Source organism: Choristoneura fumiferana, chromosome Z (assembly GCF_025370935.1).
Source record: "Choristoneura fumiferana chromosome Z, NRCan_CFum_1, whole genome shotgun sequence".
Classification (NCBI taxonomy): domain Eukaryota; kingdom Metazoa; phylum Arthropoda; class Insecta; order Lepidoptera; family Tortricidae; genus Choristoneura; species Choristoneura fumiferana.
Window position 1 is genome coordinate 10,784,613 of NC_133472.1, and position 17,425 is coordinate 10,802,037.

Genomic DNA, 17,425 nt, shown 5'->3' on the forward strand with positions numbered 1-17,425 from the left:
GCTTCTACAGATTATACACATGCTTCAATCAAGAAACAACGTCAGATTTTGACGAAGATTTTTGAAATGAAAAATAAATATTGAAATCAAGTGTATTTTGGTGAAAAAAGTGATTAAACATCTAGTTAAAAGACACGAATTATAGAGAATGTGTTATTGATTCTATCCAGTGAGTGTTTATACGAGAATTTTGATGAAATCGGTTTGTTTACACTTTTAATAAATTGGATAGGCATAAAATATAATTTATGCTTTTATCACTACACTATATAATTTAATAATCGATTTGGCCGGTTTAGTTTGAATTAATTGAAGAATCCAAGTAGTTTCAGTCTTCGCACAGGACATACACATGTTTCAATCAAGAAATAACGTCAGATTTTGACGAAGATTTTTGAAATGAAAAATAAATATTGAAATCAAGTGTATTTTGGTGAAAAAAGTGATTAAACATCTAGTTAAAAGACAGAAATTATAGAGAATGTGTTATTGATTCTATCCAGTGAGTGTTTATACAAGAATTTTGATGAAATCGGTTTGTTTACACTTTTAATAAATTGGATAGGCATAAAATATAATTTATGCTTTTATCACTACACTATATAATTTACTAATCGATTTGGCCGGTTTAGTTTGAATTAATTGAAGAATCCAAGTAGTTTCAAAGTATTCGCACAGGACAGTTGAACATGCCTAAATTGTATTGTTTATTTGCAGAAGGGTCGAAGGAGGCCCTGGCCGGCGGCGGCGGCGGCGGCATGTCCTCGTCGTCCAGCTCTTCCGACTCGTCCAATTCTTCGTCCAGTACCGACACAAGCTCCTCCGACACCAGCGACAGCGAAGCAGGTTAGATCTCAACGCGGTGCCGCGCATATACCACTCCGACCCACATGCATACCAGTTCTGGACAAACATCAGACTCCACCAACTCTGACGACTCACAACACGCTTTTCAAGTAGCATACGAAACGTTCGCGTTCGATGTTGTTAAATGGCGCAAATTGTTTTCTTAGTACGTAATAATTAATAATGAGTTTAATTTATTTCTGGTCCAGCAAAAAAAAATTGATCCATGAATGCAGTTATGATGGATGAATTTGAAATAATGTTCTATTTTTTTGTAAAAAAGAAGTACGAGCGTCGTTACTTTACTATTCGTGTAGTAAATCATCATAAAGTTTGAACATGTATAAAATACAAAATACTATGTATATATTATCTGATTTATCTTATTCCTGTGAAACTAAACACAGCAATAATTATTAATTAATATTGCGTGCCATTTTCCTAAATTATTTTTAGCTATTAATTTGAGTTTTATAGAACTGGGATGTATGCTCATAACGGAGTTTCCGCAATGCTCGGTGTCGATTACAAAACTAGTATGTGACATGCTGCGACTGATTTGGAAGCGCTGGTCGCGCTCTCGCGCGCACGGTGCGTTATTATCGCGAGGGCCCCGGGCCGGGCTTCGGCGCGTGTCACATCAAAGGCGGGCCCTCATTCACTCACTGTCCGAAGTCAGTTTGCGAAGTTAGCGTTAAAAAACATTTGTTTATCTAAATGCAGATAAAGTAAATTGCACTGAGTTAGTACCTTTTCGTACTAAATAAAAACATGTAAATTGCAGTTTTAATGTTAGACTCTATTGATACTTGCATTTAATTAAGAGATATTTCACTACGTAAGGGTTCTTCATAATGCTCGACATCTTTTATTACTAATATTAAATATTGTTTTGATGGAACTTCTCGGTGACATGGTTTTTTACCTTTGCCAGTATTCTGTAAAGTGAACGACTGTTCTTGTCTACACTATATCATTTTTGATGTGCAGCGTGGCAGTTAATCCAATTAATGTTTTCTAGTCTGTATTGATGTTCGCGACAGAATGAATGACAAGGAGACAGCTGTGTTGCCCGCGGTCTGAATGAGATATATTCCCACTTAATATTTAATTCACAGACATTATTTAGGACACTTCATAGTAAAGTCTTTTCTCCTTTACATTTTGTAAGTTTTATTTATTTAAGATTTCACAGTAAGAATATCTTGTAATTTATTGTAGTGAAACTTTTTATTGTGGCAATCGTATTTTTTTCTCAAATTGTGTTAGTTTCGATCAGAGATAAAATATTAAGCGTCCATTTAATATGATTGATTGAAAAGTGTGAATGAGTCATTTGTTAGGCCGAACAAGTGATTGTACATTTTTTATATGGTTTGCTACTGATTTTTACGATGCGTGCCGATTTAGTTAAAACGTGTAAATGAAGTTTATTCAGACTTAACCCTCGAGTAGAGTATGAGCGGCCAAAGTAAAATTATGAACAAATAATATTCAATGGGGCTAATCTAAAGAAAATCCTTAGTGAATTAGTCTTAAAACGGGAGATATAAGTGCATAGTGTGATCGGATCTATGGCAATATTTGTTTGTAGATCCTGACCCTTTGAGTAAATCTTTCATTATTATGTTTTGCGTTGTGAGTGAAGAGCGAGTGTGAATGCTGTGAAAGTTTTGAGAATAACTTTTTTTACTGTGATAACGTAGAGGGATACCACCTAAAGTTTTGATTCAATCTGAACAATTCGAATCCGAAATCTGCCCTGTAAAAGAAAATACAGTAGTTGTGAGGAGGAGAAGCCAGCTTGGGTGTTCGCACGTTCCTTGTCACTTGTGCCGGTAAGAAACTATTTTTCTTTGGTTGGCTTTCATAAACCAATAGGAAATACCTTTTCACATTAATATTTTTAACTATGTCATGTCCTCAAGTGCGGTGTTATTTCATTTGCATCCTTAAATTATCGATCTCTCGTTATTATAAATTCTTATTGGAAACTTCAGATCTCATGGTACTAATTGCTTTTGAGTGTGAAATTAAAACCAATCGTAATCGATGCGCTCGTAGGAGGGTCACGTAAGCAATGTCGATGGAGGGAAGGAGGGGATTATGTCATGCCATGTTGGAATAGCGAGTACGTCCGCGTCCATCCGAGCACGCAGCAGCAGGAGCGACGCGCGGCGCGGCGGTACCCACTAATGCAAACAATTGTGTAAGGACGGATACCAACTAGCAAGCAACAAACAATCACAGACAAACTGTTGTTAAGATACAGCCCTGCCTTCACTTGCCTTGCCTCGCCCTGCCTTGTTGAACTTACTATCTATTTGTACAACGAGGATGTAACTGACATGTTCTAGTTAAAAATTTTGATTGAAAAGGTATGTTTTATTGGTTTAGTGCTTGATACCTACATTTCGATGCTTCACACACATTCTGAATTTGGCGAGTGAGCTACGTTGATTACCCACAAAACAAAATTACTAGCACCAAAAGCTGGCCTCTTTCCTTCACAAATTGTTTGCATACATGTTAACTATTGGATATTCTAGATTTAGCCATATCTATTATTTATGTATAGCTTACATAATGTCAGATGTAAAAGTGTAAAGAACAGACTAACAGTTAAATTGCAAATGTATTTAAGGCGGCTGAACTACTGGACTTAAAATATATATCAAATACATTATTGTGAATAAAACTGTTAGTTAAATTTAATAACCATAACATTGTGAGGAGGGAGGAGATGGTCTCTAAAATATTTTTTCGTAAAGCTATTTACAGGTACTTCACAATACAAATTAAACTTATTCAAATTAATTTAAGCAACCGATTTAAAACAACAGATTGTTTAATTTAGTTTGATTTATTTGATTCGTAGTTGTGATTGCAATATAATATGTGTAGTAGATTTTTTGAAGATACAGTCGAAAAAATACGAAGAATTCTATTTATAGGTATCTATTAGCACGTTAATGATAATATTAATCATTCTCAGTTGTCTTAAATTGTCTTTAGAGTATCAAGCAATATTTTAAAGGATCTAAACTGAGCAGTTATGAAATTAATGTTCAACTGTATTGTAACTGATGTATTGTTTATATATATGGCCTAAGAGTAAATATTTTAAAAGTATTTTAGGAACATCATCTTAACTTTAACCGATCACACAATGGGAACTCACAGCATAATTATATTGCTGTGGCCGCAGTACACTAGCTTTTGTCGCTAACATATATCAAGTTCAGAGAGTAACCAGTAACGCAAATAGTCTAGAAGGGATTAATAAGCACCCTTCAAAGTGAGAAGCCGGGTTTGCGTTAAGCGCTAGTGTACTAGGTCCTCTTATCTTAGTATTTGTGTGGTTTGTTAGGTATTATTCGCGGGGTAAAGTAATCAAGCAGCTCCGCACGCCTCTCAGTTCGGTCTGATCGCTGCACAGAGTTCAAGTACACACTTAGATTATCCACATAGCGCCTATTGGTTCCTGTACCCCACGGTTTTTATTATTATTAACAGAGTAGTTAACTTGTTCGACTGTATTGGATTCTAGGCTTCTGTTTTTTTATTAAGTGATCGCTTATCGAAACTTGGCAGATTTATTTACATTCCTGATGAGTTTTTAGAAAATCTGGCAATTTGTGCATTTTTTAAGTTTTTTTTTGGCAAGTACAATTTGCTGGTTGCTTTGAGATCCTATTGTAAGTTAGCGTATAGTGATATTTTTAAACCTTTTTAGAGTTCCTTCCTTGCCGAATCGGCAGAGAAAGAGCACGAACAAAATACGAGTGTATTGTATACTGTTGGATATGTCATTAAGCAATATTTGTCAAATGTTTGTATAAATGTTCACGGCAAGTTCCTTTGCCTCATTAGCTTGAAATTGTGTTAAGACAGTGGAATTATTCACAGTGGTACAATTAGTTACTTCAACGCAACACATAGATGTAATATGAAGTAGAAACAAAACGGTGCGCACTGGAACACTGTAAAATGTTATTATTTATAAGTTTTATTTATCCATCGAAATTACTCTAAAATTCACTAGACACTAAGAATGAGTGGAAAAACATTGTATATATTTCAATATATATAACTAAATTTTAAGTAAATCTTTTAAGTAACTTACGATGCATTTTATTTTTACCACCCTGAGATCTGAAGTTTCACCAATAAGAAATTGATAGCGTTAATCGGTCCGTGTATGTTTTATTAAATTAATTTGAAATATAAATATTTTTGAACACATTTTATATAAACAAATCTATTAACCGTATATGGTAATTTGGTTTTTAATTTAAACAAAGCTGCAAAAGAGGCTGTTTTAACCAGGTTTGTCCGTATCTTACGTGTTGTCTTATGTTTTTATATTTATTGCGTTTAGGGGCTGTTTCACCATCCATTGATTAGTGTTAACTGACGGTTAAATGTGATGTCTCCGTCTATTCGAGCAAAACCAATCGGTATCACATTTAACCGTCAGTTAGCATTAGCACTTATCAATGGATGGTGAAACAGCCCCTAAATCCTTCTTTCTCTGTAGTAGTCGATCTCTGCAATACTTTCTCAAACTGAGTGGGACTCCACAATATGTTCTAAGAATTACTATATGTGTAAAAAGTGCAAAGAACTGGAATTTTAGTATGTGAAACAGGTACTTGAGAGACTAAGACGTGTTTCATTGTTTTATCGTTACATCGCACATTTTCTCTCGACGTTAGGTTGAGTGAGCCCACTTTCGTTATTAGGTTGATTTACCCAGATATGACAGTGAACTGCAAATACCCCTTTACACTTCACTCCATGTTTTACTTACTGTCTAACTGTCTACTCCGATATATTGGGTTTTTTTTTACTTTTACCCAATACACATTCTATTAGCAACTGCAACGTAAACGCAACTGCCGACTGCTCAGTTATTTTTATCTCAGTCAGCGTGCAGTTGTGCCGACTGCAATAGGACTGTAATAATGACAAAGTATGGGCAGTTCGCAGATGGATTGCAGTCAGTCTGTACTGGCCCTTAAGAACGTCCAAATGTGTCGATAAATTAGTAAGTTATTTATCTCTGCCCGGGCAGACTCAATCAAATGAATATTACGATATTAATCAGATATACGTTATTGGTCTGATCTGATGCAATTTTGGTATGATTCATAAAGCGTCCCTTATGAGTACCGTATTAACCAGATCCACAACAAGAGGGCAGTGTGCAGTCTAACTTTAACTATAAACCTTCGAGTTAAATTGCTAACCTCGGGTTAAGTATTGTCAAAATGTATGGCACTGTCAATCTTATAATCCTAGTCTTAGGATTTCGTTCTTTAACGCATTCACTGCCACCGACGCATATTATGCGTTTTCAGAACTTCACCCATTGGCGCTGTCATAATTATTCATACGCTGTCATGTCACATGACGTGCGTCGGTGGCACCTGTGGAAGTCAGGTGGCAGTGAATGCGTTAACTAAAGACCGTGTACCCTGAAAGACTTTATTTAGAAGCAAAGACGAAATATTATTTGAACGAAATTAGATGTGATGTGACAATCGAAGTGTCCAACGTAGGAGATATCTGGAAGGTAGGTTAATAAATTATCTGAGGATCAACGATTTTGGATAACTTGAACGAACCGGACCAAAATCGCATCATATCTAAAATCTACCTACTATTTGAGTGGTTTCGTCATATCCTAAAGTGTCTGAAGATCTACTATAGTATCTAGGGTGAACTGTTTAGATGGGTCAATCAGCTACCTGTATGAAATAGAGGGGTCTATCGGAATATCGGAATGCATAATATCCAAAGCCCGTAGTGCCGATGACATCAATTTGACCTGACGCTGCATATAGTGTTTCGTCATAAGTTATAATTTGTCAACCTGTCAAATAATCAGTACAGGAAGTCTTACGCATATTTTATAAAATCCCGGAATTTCAATTCAACTGCTGTATCTAATGACTTGCGCGTACAGATGTGCAAGTTGCGGAAAGTTTCCAAAAAGTTGGAAAAGTTCGCGGCAATTTCTGGAAATTTAAACAAGAAATTAAGGTAATTTAAATTTAAGAAACGGAAAGTTTCAATCTCCATACGAAATTGTAAGAACTTTCCGAAATTTTCCTATATGAAAAATTCCGCAATTTTGGAAAGTTTCCTTTGGCACATCAGTACTTTTACGCGTGCGAAGCCGCTAGTAAACACTAGTATAGGTAGGATTTGGATTGGTAAGGATTTTAAACATTTTTCATCACACTTGCTCGTAAACAGTGTCGAAACATGCAGGCTACCTTGGTTGCAACCCCCCAAATAAAACCCTCGACCTTAATGTGCTTGTCATGAAACCAGTGGTCGGTAAATGAGTCATTGCGCGTACAAAATTTCTTGTCATGAAGCCCAAGGTCGGTAAATGAGTCCGTGCCCGTACTGATGGTGCTGCGCATGGCGTAGCAGCAGGACCACATGCACACGCGGCTCAGGCACATGCTGAGGGAGGGGGAGGGCGGCGCTGCCAAGAGCGCAGCCTAAGGTATCGCCAATATTTGGAAGACTTATATTTTTTCTTTTAGAAATATAAAATTTTACTCGCAAATGTGATGAAAAACATTGTATGTCGCACGGGCGGTACTAGAATTACGAACATCGACTCATTAAAGCCCTCGTCTTCGACTTAGGGCTTCTAATAGGTCTTCTAAAATCGTTCGTAATTCCTGATTTACTGCCCTTAAGACAATGTACTATTACTTATCTATCATTGTAATACAAAATATTATAGATTATTGTATTTCAATACAGAACTGTAAATGTTTACATAGATAGTTTAATATTTAAGACAGCAATTGACATTGTTTTGTTTACGTTAAGTTCATACCTATCCAAACCAAGTATAGATACATGTCAAAATACATACATATAATTAAGTTCATACCTATCCAAACCAAGTATAGATACATGTCAAAATACATACATATACATATATACAGTCTCTGATCCAGAGTTCGATTTTAGTCGCACAACTGAGCTACTTTTGTTCTGCTACTCTAAAAAATATGAAGTTTTTTTTTTTTCATACAAATTAAATGTAATTTTCAATGCGATACAATACTAAATTAACGGCACATTGATATAAACTACTTAATTATAGAGATGTCAAATAAATGTCAAAAAATATTTCAAGGCCCCCGTACCATGAGACAGCAGAACACCGCCGTGTACGATACACTGATGTAACAATTAAACTTTGAGGATCAATAAATTATAAAAATTTAATTATGTAGCTGTTTCGTGAGTAGATTCGAACCATGAATTTGAAGCCCCATGGTCAGTGACGCCTGTATGTATATATATATATATACATATATTTTTATATATTAATATATGCACTTCATATAGCTTCGCACGCGTAAGTCATTAGATACAGCAGTTGAATTAAAATTCCGAGATTTGCAAAATTCCCATGGTATAATATTTGACAGGTTGATAAATGATTAATTATGACGAAATATTAATTGGAATGCAGCGTGACGTCAAATTTATGTCATCGGCACAAAAAGTATGGGCTCTGTTAATATCGTTTGTCCTAATTTTTAATTTCATAATAACTTTGGTCAGAATGATATTTTGCCATAATAACGTATGTCCTAACGTAAATGCCATAATATTGTTGAATCTTAATATTGAATATCCTAATGCTTATTTGCACTATTTTCTTAAGTCCTAATGATCATTTGTCCTAATTGTCACATATGCGATTGTCGAAAACACCCTATTTATAATGATTAACAATACTAAATGTTTCTCAATATTTAGTTTGTGAAAATTGTGAACCAAAAAACTTTTTTAAATTCAATTTACGAATTTTAATCAAGATGTTTATTAAAAGAGTAGGTACCTACTAAGTCTAATGAATTTTTCTTACATATTTTACAGATATGTCAGACATTTCTATTGATTTCAGTCAAAATAGTACAAGTAGGTTATTTTTTTCTAGTGCCGAATGTTCGGCATTTAAACTGAATTTCGGCCGAATGCCGAAGTTTGGTAAAACCGAATGTAAAACGAATTTCGGCCCATCCCTAAAAATAACGTTTAATCCTAATCTTGAATATCCTAATGAACTAAAAGAATTTCCTTGCTCACCCGCGACCTTACGATAGCTAAGCTTATGCAAAATATGCGTGTTCATGCAGTTCCTCCACCTCCACACTGTAAGAACACACACAAATCACGCAAACCCATCTATCACCACCACCAAACTACACTGACGCGTTTCGAACTCAACCAGAGCTCATCTTCAGAGTGACACAACCGTACACCATGCTACCAGTTGTTAGACTAACGAACCACAACTACCGTTTTAATTTGTCACTGTAACTCCCCAAGTACCCACGTATGTTTTATGAAACAAAACAAAACTACAATTTATAAAACATATAGAAAACAGTCAAATACCGTATTATGATCAGTAGGATGTAAGACAATTATGGCAAGGAATGTTATGTCAAAAGTGTTTATGGCAAACGTCTTATGGCATATGATTTTAGGACAAACGATATTATGCATTTCGAAGGTGACCCGAAATAGAAGTATTTGAAAGGTTTTTTCTTTCTATATGAACTGGTATACATTTTTTTTAATAGGAACACATTTGACGATGTGATTCCATACAACATATTTTTTACATATAGTTTTTGGGTTCACTTATATTGACTCATCTAAATGGTACATCTATAAATGAATTCTAAATGAGCTATATTTTTGAGCAATGTACTTACAATCAGTTTAGCACCTTATTTTGACTTATTTAAACAAAGGCGTGTCTTCCTTGAAGGATTGGAAAAGCTAAGTACGTTCACTAATACATCGATCCGTCGTACAGAATAAGTACGTACTTTAGTACGACGTTTGCATTTCGTAATCATTAATGTTTTTTACAGGAACCGGCCCGCGACGGTCGCCCAAAAAGAAGGCCAAGAAGACGCACCACCCGACGCCGCCAACGGTAAATACTAATCCATTTTTATTCATTACATCGTGCTCTTATTTAGTGATTAGTTAAAGAGTATATAAGTTTAATCGTTAAGGGGCGACTCGAGGTTTTCATCGATTTTTGTCAAGTTTTGAATCGTATCTCCTACTTTTGCAGTACAGATAGAATTATAAGTCAAACGGCTACCGGTTCTTCATGCACTATTTTATCTCCATTTTTGTCTACCGGATTTTGAAAAAAATGAATACTTAATTTTGTATGATTTTTTTAAACATTGTCAAAAAAACACTTATTTCGTATATCTCTTGACGTGAAAGATCTAACATATACGAAATCTACATATTTGGGTTCGTCTTTGACGTCTTTAAAAACATGTCGAGGTTTTCATTTAAAATAATTAATACAAAAATTATGGCCAGAATACCAGTTTTTTGGCCTAAAATTGTTCAACTTTGATGCCAAATATCTCGAAGACAATGAACTTTGAAGTAAATATGGGATACTATATTGCTTAAAGCAGTTGTTGTTAATATAATAAGCTATAAAAAAACATTAGAATACTAAGGAATTCAGATCGAAGGTCATTGGGGCATGGGATCGCCTTAAAGAAAATCTCGTCTGTATGTTACTTCTTCATGCTTAAACCGCAGGACCGATTTAGATGAAATTTGATATTGCGATAGTTACAAGAAAAAACATTTAGATAGTTACCACGGGATCGAGACAAACGAATTCTTAGCAGACGGAGTTTTGGTCCTGTCTTGACTGATCTGAAAAATTGAAATTGACAAAATTGTTGCATGGTGTGAAATAAAATAAGCTTTATTTCTTAGAAACTCGTTCCGCCTGTCACGACGGCTGGCAGCGTCGTGGTCGCGCCGGCGAGCGCGGGCGCCAGCGAACCTGAGATCAAGCCGGTGCCGGACGTGAAGCCGGCCCCGGAGGCGAAGCCGGCGCCGCCCGCCGATCTCAAGGAGCCCGCCGCGCCACCCGCGCGGACCGCGCCGCCTGCCCCCGCGCCCGCTGTCACCGCCGCGCCCGACTCGTCGCACTCTTCCCACTCGTCGCACGCCGCTCATGCGGCCCACGCGACCCACGCGCCGCCCGCGCGTGATGTGCCCGAGCTGAAGCAGCCCCCCAAGATTGAGCCTCGCAACGGGCTCGACAAGGCCGACACCTCGCACTACATCGACCCGATCGAGCGCACGCTCGCCAGCCTCGAGCGCACTCTCAAAGCCGACGTGCCGATGGACACCAGCGCCAGCGCCGCCGAGTCCTCCATGCGATTGGACAGCTTCCCCATGACCAAGCCGCAACTGATGGCCGACTCCGCGCACCAGAACCTGATGTCGCACCTCGGCGGCCACACTGATATGTCGCACGTGCCTGATCACATTAAGGCTGAAATGTATCCGCCGCACAACGGATTCCTCGAGAAGAGTCTGCCGCACGAGCGCGAGATGCTGCGCCCCGAGCTGAGCCTGGGTATGGGCGGGCTGGGCGCTCCGGCCGCCACGTCCATCTTCGACCCGGTGCCGCCCGCGCCGCTCTCCGTCATCGCGCAGGCGCACCACCACCTCCCCATCGCGCCGCACCTCGCGCCACCCCACAAGAAGGATGACGTCAAACCCCTCCTCACCCCTAAACCCATCGAGGATCTAATCGGTCTTCCGACTATGGTCTCTAACAATATGGAAAGAAACAAATACGAAATGGAAAAGAAGATGGAAGAATCAAAAAATAATTTCGCCCACGCATTCAAGCCCAAACAGGAACAGAATTTGAAGAATGCAAGCTCGTGGTCGTCTTTGGCACAAGCTGGCAGTCCACAAAGCATTCCCAATGTCAGCTCCAACAACCAAATCAAGCAGAAACCTGTAATGGACAGTTTCCAAGTAAGTATATTTAGGGGCTGTTTCCCCATCCATTGATTAGTGTTAAGTGACGGTTAAATGTGATGCCGTCTCTATTTGTTTTGTTCGAATAGACGGAGACGGCATCGCATTTAACCGTCACTTAACACTAATCAATGGATGGTGAAACAGCCCCTTAAACTATAAACAATTAATTGGACCTCCGCAAAATTAACGCCTGATTCAATAAATTAAATTTATTTGATCAGTACCTAGTTAGAATAATTTGAATAACTTCTGTGACTTTACAACCACATTAACTTACTTGTTTTCACAGGAATTTAAGAAGCAAGCGAGAGAGAAAATGAATCGTCAGAGGGCTCTAATTGAGCAACAGGAGCTTCGAAAAAAAGAGCAGGCCGAACGTGAGAGACAGCGGCAAGAGACAGAGAGGAGACATCCTGACGAAGACAAATTGAGGCAAGTATCTACTAAGGTGTTGCAGGCATCACTTCTTACACCTTTCCAACTGATTTCGTAAGAGTTGAGACCTATGGTAGTTGCGATGGATAGAACCACTCGCTACTGTTAGCGAATGCGAGCGATAATTTTTTTGTCAGATTCCCTGGTGGTCAATTATAGTCAACGGCCGTTATAAAGTCAATTCTGACACATTGCACAACTATGAAGTTTCTGAATATAAACAATATGAATCATAGACAGAAATGCAATGCTTACTTGTTGCGTGCGACAGATAAGTAAGTAAAGTATGGTTGACATAAAGAATAACCAGGAACTTCATAGTTGTGCAATGTGTCAGGATTGACTTCTTAGCGGCTGGGCACTATAGTATGATTTCTCTGACACGTAAAGACAGATATATTTATATTTCGTTTAAAAAAACCTGAATTTAAAAATTACGTTTTAAATGTAGACGCAGAGAATACGTCGACTGTGAGAAGTTAACGCGATTATAAATTGAGTGAGTTCGTCGGCTATGTTCTCGCCTCGCAGTTCAAAGTCATCCCAGTATACTAAAACTTTGTCCGTGATATGTAGAGATTAATTTAATAATTGGTCGCAGGGCAATGGCTGGAGTCCGTAAGGCGGAGTCCGGCGAGGTGACTTCGCCGTCGGTGTCGCCGGTGGCGCGCGCGTCCCCGCCCGCCGCCGCGGCCGCCGCCGCCGCCGGGGCCGCCTCCGCCGGGGACAAGCCCGCTGCCTCCGAGCGCGAGCGTCTGCGCCAGAGGGAGCAGGAGCGACGTCGTCGTGAAGCTGTTAGTACTACTGTTTATGTACACAAATATATGGCCTACCACTCTAAAGTTGATAATCGTTAGCACGTCATAAAACAATAATGCCAATAGACGTGTCTGTCAAGTTGAAAGTTCGAATTTATCGACATATTCATTTAATATGAACTTGTTTAAAAATTGATAGACTACTTATTTGGCTGCTGGTACAAGCTTTCACCCACAACGTACATATGTAGTTCCATATTAATCGATATGAAAATGTCACTCATTTAATATGTACAATAATTGTCTTTTCGGGTGCCGTCGTATTCCGATTGAGATGTGACTTTTCCCGGAAAAAATGCATTATTCACTATTATACCTAGTGCCACCCACGAAAACGCGTGATTTTTTCAAAATTAGACATTAATGACATTATAATAAGAACCACGGCACGCGTCATCGTGAATGACTCTACTTTTATCTGTAATTCATGTGAACCATCGGGTTTGAGTTGAAAAATATAGTGTATTTAGACAGCTCTTGCGATTTTAGTATTTTAATCCCGATCCATTAGGAATATCGTAATAAAAAGTAGCATGCTTTCATAAAACTAACAAACTTTTTTTTTGCAGATGGCTGGTCAGATTGACATGAATATGCAGAGTGATTTAATGGCCGCGTTTGAAGAATCTTTGTAATGTATGACGGATGAGCCAAATTCTTTAAAGCAAAATCGTTTGTACGCTCCAAGGATATTGTAAAATAATCCTTGAAACGATTTTTCTTCATCTGTGTCACTAGCGTGATTATGAATTTTTGTAAATAATTAATTATATTATTAGGGACGCAAAATCAATTGCTAACCCTGTCAGTCAATTCAATGTTTCAAAGCTGACAATGTCTATTGTACTTTCCGGAACGATTTTGATTTATAGAATCGTACAGTTAATACTGTGCTGACAATGCAATAAGTGTGCGGTGAAAGGACACCGAGTGAATTATAGTGGTCGTTTTGTGCGTGAAACTGTTGACTAACATGTGGTTAAGTGCTGTGAATAGATAAATACTTATATTAAATTAAACTGTTGTACCATCAATGTAGATTTCATGTGCGCAAGATACGGGCCTTTCTTATGAGGTTGCATTTCTTAATAATGACGTGTATCATATAAGTTAACATATAAGCCCTTAATAGTAAAACTCTCTTTACATTTGTAAGCCTATAATATTTATATTTTGTTCGAGAAGTGTCTTTTACCCTTCCATAATTAAATATTTGTAGTTGATACTAATATAGTAGTATTTCGATGAAATCAAATGATTTTCCTAAAGTAATTCATGTCATGAAGTATGCAGTGTATAAAGCCGCGAAATCTGTTATCTTCCATGTATGTTAAATCATGCAGTAATCTGTTATACATTGCATTGTATAGAGGCACGTGCGTGTGCGCGTCGCTGTGGGGTGCCACTGGCTGTGTCAAGTGAGTGGTTGTCGCTTTAACAGTTAACGTAATGAATCAGTTTTCAACACATGTGCTCAAAAAGAGGTTATTTACGTAGCTGCCGAGAGTGCGCGATTATTGTAACCGCGCACTATCACTTTTTGACTACCGACTTTTTATTTACTTGCGACCTTCGCCACTGTACGCCCTCAGTACAGCATATAGCACGGAGATTTCAAGTAAAATTTTATGTTGATTTATTTTACCAGTTATGCGCAGATTGCGCAGAAATAGATAAGTACTAAAAGAAATGAACTATTAAATACGCTTATTTTATTTGTCATTTTAATTTACTTGTATATTACGTTCTTTGGTTGTATACTGCTGGAAACCAATGTCACTTGATAAATTATAATTTTATAATATCAATTATGAGTAGCAAAGTCAGCCACGCCATTTTATAATGTTGCATTACTCATATTTTTTCGCAAATGTGTTGAAAATGTTGTATTTTGTTCGTGCGAAAAGGCCATTCCCAAGTTGTCCGTGTACAAGTCGCTCTCGCCGTTCGGCTCGTGCAACTAATTCTACTGTTTGTGGATGGCACCCTTTTCGCACTTGCATTATAACATTAAGTAACTTATATTGCTATCAATCGAGATGTGATGAATAAATTAGTTTTACTTTTTGTATTTAGTAGCAAATTAAAATTTCTGTTACATGTTCGATTTTCGATAAATATTTCTTAGTGTTGGTAGATTTTTATCAGTCTGAACTTGTTTGAAACCAGATCAAATGTCATACATTTGGTTTGAGAAATATATTTATTTTACATTGAAACATGCCTTTTTATGTTTGTAGATAGACTCTCCGGTAGCAAACTTTTTGTACTAAATAATATCCTAAATATTCTACATACCTACCTGCATAGCTAAGGTGTCAAGAATAATAATGATAATAATACGAACCCGAAACGCATTGTGTATTGATAAGCAATTTAGTTTGTCGTTTACTCATATCAAATGTAGATATGATCTAAAATATACATTCCATATTGTAACCTGTTGTTTAAATTCCTCTTGGGTGCAGCTTTTCTTTCATGTTAAAAAACTGGGCAGGATTTTGCTGAACAATTATCTTCTAACGACGACGGTACGGTGTTGGGTGCAAGTTAGTATTTTCCACTACCTGCTACCCGAGTCCATAGAGTGGCTAAACAGTATTTTTATTGATTTAACACGGGTATCGGGACCTGTTTCACCACTCTTTGATAAACTTTATGTGACAGATGTGGTGCTGTTTCTGTTTATTCGGACAAAACAGGAAATGGAGATGGCATCACAGATATCTGCCACATAAAATTTATCAACGAGTGGTGGAACAGGCTTTTATTTTGAACATAAAACTACTCATATTATTTTGAACAGGCCCTTATTGTCGCAACGGTGCCCCGTGAAAATCCAGTTCCATTCCTAACACGTTCACCCTTATCAAATCTACATTCGTAAGACTAGCATTTTATCCAGCTATCGAGTTAGGTGTAATACCGAGCAAAGCGAGTATCACGGTTCGATGTCACCAGGTAATATTTAAATATGAATTTCCAAGTCAAGCGCTTTCTTTAATTTTGATACATCGTTGTTCCTAGCCTATTTACGTGCTCAGGCCTCTCAAAATGAAAGGGTCAGCAAAGTAATTAAATATTCAATATTAAAAAATACGCTTAAAATTTTAATATCGAAGCATAGCGTTGCATATCGATATTACGTAGCGTAGGTAGTTGGAACTTATAAGGTGTAAATTAGATTCGCCGTCAAGCTTAGGATGTTATGGTTAAGCGGCGTTTCCACCAGAGATGTGCGAGGAATGTTTTTCATTAACCAATAGAAACGCTTCATTTACCTCGCATCGCTCCGCTCAGCTGTTTCCACCAGAGATGTGCTGTGCGAGGAAGTGTAAATGAAGCGTTTCTATTGGTTAATGAAGAACACATTCCTCGCACATTATTGGTGGAAACGCTGCTTTATGGTCCTGGCTCCACAATAGTGATGTAAAGAATATTCGCATTCGCCAACGATTAGGCGAACGTCTGGAAAGTGAAAATTAATTTAAACTAACCAAATAAATTACTTTTCTTTTGTTGTGGCATGTTGTTGTGTTGCGTTTAGTTGTATCTAAAAAATTAACTTGGTTTAAAAAATATATAATTATTAGTTTAACGATTAAAAAAATATAACAATCGTGTACCTTGTTAAAACCGTCCCATGTAAAACCATTACACATAGTGCAGATCGGCCATTCTCATTTTATCGTGCACCTGTCTTAATTACCGTACCACTTTTTTTGTCTTGCAAAAGCGACACGACACTACAACTGAGTGCATATCTAGAAAAAGGACGGCTGCCATTTACATTTATCTGTGCACACAAGTTACAATACCGTGTCACTAGTGCGGTAAAGAAGCGGTACGGTAATTAGACAGGTGCACGATAAAATGAGAATGGCCGAGGTACGCGGTACTTACTTCAATAAGCGGATTTGCTCTATCCCCACGATTTATTGGTCTGAAAAAGACAATCACCAAACCACTGCTGCGATTGCTGCTTCCTGATGGACCGGTCCAAGTTTGAGGACGACGCTATAGTCGGGCAAGTATATTTTTTTGTAAAGGGATATTATGTGTAAGTATGATGTAAGTACTTTACTTTTCTTCTTTATGATAATAAACTAGCTTTTACCCGCGGCTTCGCACGCGTAAACTATTCGGTCTGAAATTTTCGGGATTTACAAATTCCCCATTTATTTATATCGTGGTCTTCATTATCGAATAAAATTCAAGATAACAGTGCTAAAATTTCAAAAAATTCCCTATCCTTCAAATCATTTATTCAGTAATAGGCCGCAATACTTTTACAATCGTCTTTCGGTTTGTTAGTCCCAAATAAAATACTTAAAAATTACAGTAAGTATACAATTAAATTACAAATAATAATTACACGGATGTATAGTGTCCCTTAGATTCGTGGAAATATCGGGATAAAAAGTAGCGTATGTTTTATTCGT

At 37.5% G+C, this 17,425-nt stretch overlaps 1 protein-coding gene across 10 annotated transcripts in view; it reads left to right on the top strand.

Moving 5' to 3' along the window:
- Nucleotides 1–15,422, top strand: part of LOC141426955 (bromodomain-containing protein 3-like) — a 59,565-nt gene extending 44,143 nt beyond the window's left edge. For all 10 annotated transcript variants that reach the window (XM_074086227.1, XM_074086257.1, XM_074086226.1 and 7 more), the window contains 6 exons: nucleotides 718–846; nucleotides 9,777–9,841; nucleotides 10,663–11,724; nucleotides 12,020–12,162; nucleotides 12,767–12,959; nucleotides 13,553–15,422. In XM_074086227.1, the coding sequence (XP_073942328.1) occupies nucleotides 718–846; nucleotides 9,777–9,841; nucleotides 10,663–11,724; nucleotides 12,020–12,162; nucleotides 12,767–12,959; nucleotides 13,553–13,618 (1,658 nt within the window). In that variant the 3' untranslated portion in view covers nucleotides 13,619–15,422. The remainder of the gene's footprint in view (nucleotides 1–717; nucleotides 847–9,776; nucleotides 9,842–10,662; nucleotides 11,725–12,019; nucleotides 12,163–12,766; nucleotides 12,960–13,552) is intronic.
- The last annotated feature ends 2,003 nt before the right edge of the window (nucleotides 15,423–17,425 follow it).